General features: G+C 38.5%; 1 protein-coding gene across 2 annotated transcripts in view; it reads right to left on the bottom strand.

Moving 5' to 3' along the window:
* Positions 1-1,441: 1,441 nt before the first annotated feature.
* Positions 1,442-9,581, bottom strand: part of mtm1 (myotubularin 1) — a 31,758-nt gene continuing 23,618 nt past the window's right edge. Inside the window, exon 16 of one of the 2 annotated variants that reach the window (XM_042512027.2) lies at positions 1,442-9,406. In XM_042512027.2, coding sequence (XP_042367961.1) covers positions 9,218-9,406 — 189 coding nt within the window. In that variant the 3' untranslated portion in view covers positions 1,442-9,217. The remainder of the gene's footprint in view (positions 9,407-9,581) is intronic. The other variant, XM_088073321.1, reaches the window with a different exon arrangement.

The following is a 9,581-nucleotide window of genomic DNA, read 5'->3' as shown; positions in this document are numbered from 1 at the left end:
GTGGGGATGAGAGAATGCAACACCCGCAGGTGCTGTGCCCAAAAAGGTTTCCCCATTATTATGTGTCTCCCATCAAAACCCGACCACAACCCTTCTTTATGGTTTGATATATATAGAATTTATCATTTTATTGTTTTATTATGAACCTTTATGAGTTTTAGTGTGTTTTAATTACTTTAGCACCTTTTTTACTGGACGTCTTATATAATTCTATTTTTATTTTATTTAAACTATTTTATTTTTATTTTAAAAAATAAAAATATATTATTTATATAATATGTATTTTTGTTTTTCCCTCTTCTATTTTTCCTGACTCTTCCTCTTTTTTATGAATGAATCATTTGGTACATTTTATATTATATTTTATATTATTTTAACAAAATTATTTAGATATTGTATTCATATCTTTTATGTATACTTTTTCTATCACTATCTATCTATTGATCTGTCTATCTATCTGTCTTATATTTTTTGTTTTTCCCTCTTTTTATGAATAATTAATTTTGCACATTTTATTTTAATTTAATTTAAACTGTCATTTTAACACTCAACCTTTAACAACACTGGATAACTGATCCTTCCTCTGCCCCCCACGTGGACCAAATCTTTTTATTTTATTTTATTTTATTAAATAATAATAATTTAGGGTTCTTATAAGGAAACTTGAATGACTTTTCACTCAACTAGGCCTTGTGCACCTGAGGTGGGAACTATGTGTTAACAGGGGGAAACACCATTGGAACTGACGGGAGAACATACTTTGATACAACACTGGGATGGTGAAGCAGGTCATCCATGTCAGTGCTTTGACATGTGCCTGAACATGATGTGACATGTTCAGATAGACCATGTCATTTTGGATTTCCCATCACAGCTGGACTTAGACTGCTGTGCTTCTCTGTGGAGCTCCAGTACACCCATATTCACTTCCTTCTATAAAATGTCACGAAAGTAATAGTAAAACTACATTTAACCTACAAAAGAGGAATGACATAGAATCAACCCAGTGTCCTGAACAACACCAACATGATGTTTTATTATTATTATTACTAAAAGAAGTAAAAGGCTAAAAAATACACAACACCCAGTGACGCACCCATTAATGTGCAGCTTTAACCCTGTGAAATCTAGATCAACATAAATTTTCTTGTGCTGCATTCAAATGCCTTTTACAGGCAACACATTGACCTCATGTAACTACAATCAGCACTCAGCCAATCATATGAATGCTTATCAGGGTTTACAACTTTACTCATTTTGACTTTATTTCAAAAAAAGAGTGCAGTTATGCAAGATAACCATCTACCTAAAAACATTGTGCATTTCAGCATCTTCAGCCATGGTGTAATGTGCTGATGGAGTTAAAAAGGACTACTTTGAAAAGAAAGGCAAATGAAAAAAACAAAACAAAATAAATGAATAAACACCACATGCAAAGAACCAGAGTCAGAAATCCTTAAATTAATTTAATCAGTAATATTTACATAACAGGACCCATCCAACAAAGCGTGGAGAGGATATAACATGATTAAAGAAATACATTTGAAATGTATTCTGATTTTCACCTTCCCTTGTTGATGACAAAAAGATCCTGAAACACATTTCATGTGTATTTATTAAAAAGCAGGCTATATTATGACACAAAACCCCTCAAACTACAACCCCCTATTATAATGAAAGAGTACATTTGAAATGAACAATGACAGAGTTACTTCTCAGATTCATCACCACAGAGCCAGAGTGAATCGAAAAGCAGAGAACTGAGAGGAAGATGTCAAGGTTTGTGACGAGTGAACAGTATCCAGAAGCTTCTGTCTTCTCATCCTGGGTTAGCGAGTACAAACCAAAAGAAATGCCCTCAAAAATAAAAGAAAAAAATTTAACCAATGGAGCAGAAATCCACAATTTATACCAACAATTTCTGAACCAACATTACTTTCCTTTTTTATAAAACTGTAAGATTTTACACTACATAAAATAATTGTATTTTACAACAATAGAACTTTAGACAGTAAAATAGGTTTTGATTGAGGTAATTACATCATGGTGCTTGTACAAAGTAAAAAATAATAAAAATAGATTTTCATCTGTTTTTCCCTAAAAACACAACCACCCGACCAATGCACACTTTTTATGTTGCCGTCACCTCGTCTCTGTTGTTTCGACCCATGAACCTCCTCAATAAGATCAGACCTTTCTTAGAGGACTTGTCAAAAGTATCCATTAGGTAGAACCTGTTAATTCACCTCTTTGTGAACATAGGGATCAGGCTGCACACTCTAATCTGCCCACTCTGACCCACCCAGACATAGTAAAGGTCATGTTTGAGATCTGAAATACTACCAGGTAGCCAAAGTCATCTTCTTTTGTGTAAGGCCCAGACTTAATTCACACAGATTGCTAATTTTGTTACCCCTGGTGATGCCAGAAACTCAGCTTTAGTGACACCTGCTGGCTAATTCTTGGAGTTACATTTATATTCATTGGTAATAATGTAATGGTTCTGAACCTTGTTTGTGTTGGTCACATAATTTCTGGCTTTAATCAGTAAAAAATTCCAATTTCTTGCTGAAATACTTGCACTTGCGAAGGTCAAGACAATGTTGAGTCTGCCGTAACATTACGAGAGCAATCAGAACAACACATACTCTTTGACAGTGGTGGAGTGGTAGTTGATGACTCTTATGTACGTTCCCATGTAGAGAGTGGGTATACTCAATATTCCAATGGCTTTTGGGCTGATACATATGGGTATACTCTAAAAAGCCAGAAAAAGGCCTTGGTATACCCTCAACTACACCACTGTTCTAAAAGCTCACTGTTGAGGTTCTGAAATTCAACTTAAAACTTTTACATCCTAGACTGGTCGGCAATGTACCTTCACAGGGTGGAACCATCCTATCTTTACAGTTAATAGATACAGTTACGATGAAATGTGCTCTCAAGTAATGAGAGTTGAATGTGTTTTGACCAATGAAATAGTGAGACTTCTCAAAGTCCAGTCATTTTGAGACCGAGGTAGGGAACTGACAAAGCCATTGGTGAAATATTGATTGGTTATATTCTTTAGATCAATAATCCTCAAACTTTTTCATGTTAAGGACCCCCTAAATTGATAGTGATTAGGACACAAACCTCCATTTGATGAGATATTTCTTCAGGGACCTCAATCTGAAGAAAAGAGATTGTTTTTTAGATAGGACAAAGACCGGAATTCTATAGTTTTCAACTTAGTTGCGGTTATGATTCTTACATGTCTATTTTTCTTGGGAGCCCCTGGAACTCTCTCAAGGACCCTGACTGAGAAACACTGATTTAGATACGAGAATTACAAAAAGCCAAGGTAGAGTTGCTAGGACTAGACTTAGTCAATGTATCAATTATGGTAGTCAAAAGTGTTGATACTTGAATACTTTTTAGATACTGTGGGTTTCAAACCATATCATCTCTGTTAATTAAATATTTTATATTATCGAAAGATCCAAAGCTATAAAAGAACAGATCTACAATAAGTTTTTTAGTTGTAATTACTATGAACATTATTACAAATGTCTTGGTATGTCTTCAATGACTTTTTCCTCATCAGCACCGTGTGCCTAAGACTTTTCCCATTTTTGTTGTGGAATCATCAGTTATTATTTTATCAAAGTTTAAAATTCTGGTATTGTTGCAACATTAGCAGCAACTGTATCTTGTGAGCTAGGGTCAGTAACATTTGAAGTACAGCTTTGGGTGTTGACTTCCTGTTTTCAAGGCAGGTTTGTGCACAAACTGAATTTTGAACAAAACCCAGGAAGTTCTTGGATGGACTGGTGACTGGCTTCCAGCTAACAAATGCTCATAAGTAAGGCAGCTTTGGATACAGATCCTCAGTTCTGACTGAAGCTTTGCACTAAGCTCAGATAAATATGGATCTCTGTACTAAACTGTTGATGAAACATAAAAGTGTTAGTTTGTCTTGCTACCATGTGATCTGTTGCAGAGTCACACAGTGTAGGATTCGAAGGAAATAAACAGAGATTTTCTTTAACACGGGGAAAGGTAAGTTGGTAAACTGCCCTCTGTAGTTACTGGAGGAATGCCTGCAGAATCCGCCCACTTCCTCCCACTTTAAACTGGCACTGACCCATGAACAACAGCATGGCATCCTCCCAAATCATACAAGGCTTTTTTCCTTTGGAACCCAGAGCAGTCAGTCTCAAACATGACCCAGGATAGCTCGAGTGTGTATCTTTTAAGAGGTGAAGGAGATTCTCACAAGAATCAAGGCACAAATCTGGACATAACCTGACACACCTCGCAAAATGACTTATTGCACCTCGTTCACAATTGAAACTGTCAAACTGCACATGCCATGCATCATCTCAATGCATTGTTGCTTCCAACTTACTGGGAACCCAATCAGTCAAACAAAACCATGTGAGGGAAAAAGTACTAGAGTCTGAGCTGGCTTTTTCTGAAGTTCCTTAAATCAAAACTCTCTTTCACCAGGAAGGCTGCTTATTTAGGACTACACGATGCTCTAGAGAAGCAAGAGAGAAAATATTTATGGTAGTGAGGGTTCCAGATGGAAAGTCCCATTGGCCTTGTTTCCACCAAGCAGTCCGGTTCACAAATTTGTGAATCCTAAGCGAAGGGATGGCCCACCTAACTTTGCCTCTGATTGGTATACCCTGACATTCTTACCCTGACTCTAACCAATCCCATTCCTCTTTCCTAAATCTTACCAATTTAACTAATGAAGGCGATGAGTGCTAGCCACTCATAGGTAGAGAAGGGCTATCATAAGATTCTCAAATTTGCTTTTGGTTTGGTTCGTATGAGTTTAGTTCAGGTTGTTGCACATTAAAATTGTCATTTTTGCATTCCCATTGTCAAAGTTTTGGATGGTACCAATAGAACTCTTCCATTCCTTCCCGTTTTCTTTGTTTTGCGGGGGGGTTACCCCTGAGGTACCCGGCACCCTGATCCAATACTAAAAGGTTGACTTAGGAACACTGCAGTCCATTGAATGATCAAGAGAGAATCATCACTCTTGCTTGACAAGGACTCAATGCACAAGCCATTGGTTTTGGTACATGTCTGCGTGACTTATATACGAGTCCTAACGGTGCTATACTGGAAGAGTTTGGTGGAAACGTGGCTATTCTTTGTTCTGCATACATCATACGAAGTGGAGTTAACTATAATAAGAAAGTTCTGGCAAGAAACATCTATTCACTAGCTTTGGGCCAGTGTTCAACTCAGGACAGGAGAGGGGCCGGTTGATGTGCCATAACCCATTCAGACAGACCACCGATTAACAATACCTCAGACCTTCTGGGGTACTGAAGCACAATATTCATTTGTGAAAGAGGTTTTTATGAAATGTTATAAATATAGTGCCAGGTGGACATGGTCAACAGTGGTGGTTCAAGTAGACTTCCAGGTGAATCTACCCTGTATTTAGTTTGAACAAATTATGCAGAGAAGTTTCGCTTGGGTATGGAGCCAGAGCACAGTACAGTTGCAGTGTTAAAGCTAAACTGCGCCCAGGACCAGGCCTGGAGCTCCTCTTAATAGCTAAAAACAGGTTTTATCTTTGTTTTCGGTGACGGACTCCACAACTAGCATCAACAAAACAACACATCAGCACAATTTATTCAGTTTCTCTCTGAGGGATTATGATGTGCTGGCAACACAAAGTATCACACTCAAATCCTCAACTTACAGTACTCCAGTAATCAAGCCCAATTATTTATTAAGTGGCCAATGTTGGAATTAATGACCAGAGACTGAGGGCTACCAGACTAAGAACCAATATGGTGGCAGAGAACTTAAACTCAAGAGTGATTGTAATAAACAGCCTTGTCATCATCGTGACAGACTAAATGATACAGTACATATAACTGTGACAGACGTGTTACCAGCACGCTGGCCATTATTCTGCTGTTTGTCTCAACTCTTTTCAAACTAAACAAAATGGGAGCCCTTGGAGTTAGCAGCAAAATTCTTTTATCAGGCTATTCAGTTCTCTCTTTCCAACATCCCTCTTTTATCCACAAACACACACACTATTGTCCATACGATATCCTGAGTTTGACTCTGCACACCGCTCTGTAGACACCAGCTCCATGGCAGCACCAAAACCCAAAGAGACAACTACCTGTGCTTTTTGGACAGGTTGAATTTTGTGTTTTCTTATCGGGTGATTTAAGGGAAGCTCATCTGAGTCAGTAAAAAAAGATAAATTATGACAAATAGAAATACTCAACGTAAGTCAAAATAACGAGATATTAATGGGTGCCTTTAGTACTCCGTTTTACCATGTTTTTGTGTCTAAGTTGCTTATGGAGACGCAAGTTTTTGAAGCTGGTGGCAAAAATTCTTCTCCAGTAGTCACTTTTACACAAAAAATGCAGAAATAGGGTCTGGGCCTATAATTATGAGGTAAGTTTTAATTGACTCAAAGTATCTTTTCCCACCTAAAGGTCAAAATATACTTCTTAAATTCAGAATTATGATGCACTAGGCCATACTTTCGAGGCAGTGAATCCAAATTACAAGATAGCATCATCATCATTTTGAGATTTAAAATATTACGTACAAAAAAAAGAAGCAATTTTGTTTGCCACACAAAGCTGTAATCTGACAGTTTATTTACTGACTAAAACTTCAATTTCTTATGTAAAAACTGACCAACATAATATCTAATTTAAATGTAGAGGGAAAAAAACCCCACACCTGTCCAAAAAGCACATGTGCTATAAAATGACGTGTGAGTGTTCACATGGGACTTTTCAATGGGGGTGGATAGAACATCTAAAAAACAGTCACATTTACAAAAGGTGTATTTAAAGGGGAGAGCTAACCGTATTTCTGTGTGCTGGTTACAAACACCTTGGCATGGTAAGGCTATCATGGACCTGGGCAGGTTTCCCCATCCAGGGTTTGTGTGTTTAGTGACAATATCAAAGCACAAGAACTGATCCAGGATCAGAGGCCAGCACCACTTCATTTCCCTAGACTATCTTGAGCACCTAATATTATTTCAAACCGCATTCATCAAAGTAAATGACTGATTCCTTCTACCCAAACTCTGCCTGTTGGCTAGAACTGCATTTTGTCTCAGCGCTATAGCTTAGAAAGTACTGGAACATACTGCTCCGGTGAGCGTAGCTGACAGCAGTGGCAAACCACACGTGGCAGAGACAGCTCGAGCTTTCACCCTCAGGTGATGAGCAACAAATTCCAAATCAATCCATCCAAATCGGACACACCTGATATATACACTTAGCTGGAGACATACAGCGACAACCACCGAAGAAGCTCAAAGCCTCCAACTCTGCTGCACGAGCTCTGCAGCACTTCTGATCGACTCCTCGAGCAACAGGGCAACACTCAGTAGCAGTGCAGCAAGTAGGAAAAAAGTGTGAGAAGTGAGAATTGTACAACATCTTGATTAGCTTTTCGCTTTGTTCACACAGGACAGTGGCGCTTGTGTAGCAGGACACAGCAGGCTGACAAAGACAGAGGTGTCAACGAACAGCAGTCTGACATCCAACTATGAAATGTGTTACATTGTCAAAGAAAGGGCTATGGGTTTTCTCTTTAGCTCTTTAAATTTGACAACTATTCAAACTTAGTTTTTACAAAGTGAGTGAAGTTTTTAACCTGGACCCCATTTTACCCTGTTTTTGTGTCTAAGTAACTAATGAAAACAACATTTTTTTAGCTGTCCAGTATTGAATGAGTGCACTTGTTTGCACCATCATGTACATTCACTAAAAGTGTTTTTTTGCCACTGACAGGCTCAACTGTTATTTTAGGTGTTTGATAACATTATGGAAAGGATCCCTACTGAGGCAGACATTTTTATGAATGAGTAAGATCTTTTTTGTTCAACTAGAAACAGCCCTTGAGCCAAACTCATCATTTTACGTCCACTAATGGCCTTGTTTTTGCGACTGACAGACTCAGATTATTATTTCAAGTGTCTAACAATTTATTGAAAGGATCCCTACAGAGATAGAGCTTTTGGTTTAGGAGAAAGTTCTTTTTTGTTTTATGAGACACAGTCCCAAAATTGCCATCACCAAACCTGTCAATTTACATCTGCTAAGACCGCTTGTTTTTGCCACTGTCAGACTCGGATTGTTATTCTAAGTGTCTGACATCATTATGAAAAGGATGCCTGCAGAGATAAACCTTTTGGTAAGAGTGTGAGATCCTTTTTGTTTAACCTGAAGCAGCCATGATATTGACATCGCCAAACCCATCAATTTATGTACACCAAAAATGGATATTTTTGCAACTCACAGGCTCGGATTGTTATTCTAAGTGTCTGACAATTTGTTTTGAAAGGATCCCTACAGAGATAGACCTTTTTATAAGTGAGGAAGATTCTTTTTGTTTTACCAGAAATTGCTGTCGCCAAGCCCACCACACTTCATTTAAATAAACTGTAATTTAGAATACACTTAGCTGAGCCTATCAGTGGCAAAAACAAGCACTTTTAGCAGAGATAAATTTACATTGCAAACAGGTTGGTTACACTGCAGCCTGTCTGGACCAATTTCAAAAATTGTCGTTTCCATTAGTTTGACACAAAACCTTGGGAGATAAGAGTCCAGGTTAAAAAATACCAAAATTACCCTGTACCAAGATCAAAAATGAACTCAACTAGACAGATAAGAACATTATCATCAGTTTGATGGCTCCACGACATGGTAAGCCCAGCTTAGCAAAAAGATCTATTTTATAGTATATGCATGCAGTTCTTTGGTGATTGTTCAGAAAACCACCAACAGTTTTCCTGGTGTCAAATCATAGCATGATTTACAGTGACAACACATAACCTGGCTCTGCTCTGCTGCCTGTGTGCTTCTACACATCCACTGTGTGTCCTGTGTGTTCAAGCCCTTGAACTGAAAGCCACTGAATGTCTTTAAGGCTTCCCTGTATGACGAGTGTGTGTAGAAAAGTCTGACAAAGGCTGTACTGTGACATATTGCATAAATCACCATCATCACCACTATGGTGTTAGAATTAGCCATCAAATCTAAATCTTATTAGCATTCTGTTATCGACAGTTAGGACTGCACAATACTAATTAATCCCTGTGTGTGTGAGAGACTGACAGAAATCAGAGTGAAGAGGACATAAGTGCAAGTCAACAAGTGTAATATTTTGTGTGTGTGTGTGTGTGTGTGTGTGTGTGTGTGTGTAAGAGCAGCCCTCAGAGAGGAGTGTGTAGCTGTGTGTATTGCTGTGGAGGTGTGGAGGAGCTGGAGGAGGAGGTGTTGGGGTTGTTAGCCAGACGGGAGGAAGGGGAGGAGTCGGACAGCTGAAGCTCCTCCAGCTTCTTCAAGTACTGGTCTCTGAGGGCCAACAGCTCCATGTAGCGCTGCTCCACCGGACTCTGCTGCTGCAACACACAACACACACACACATTACTGACTAATACACAGCTGCTGGTCCAATAACAAAGGCTAACAGTATGTCACCATTAGAAAATATGTCAATGTGAATGACACTATTACATTTATAGTGAGTAGACTGAGTTGTACACTGAGTAGATTCATTTACAGGTTTGAGCACTG

This window comes from Plectropomus leopardus, chromosome 23, assembly GCF_026936395.1.
Source record: "Plectropomus leopardus strain MGB_pleo_1.0 chromosome 23, ASM2693639v1, whole genome shotgun sequence".
Lineage (NCBI taxonomy): Eukaryota > Metazoa > Chordata > Actinopteri > Perciformes > Serranidae > Plectropomus > Plectropomus leopardus.
The sequence above is the reverse complement of the archived record's forward strand: the minus strand, read 5'-3'. Positions and strand labels throughout refer to the sequence as shown.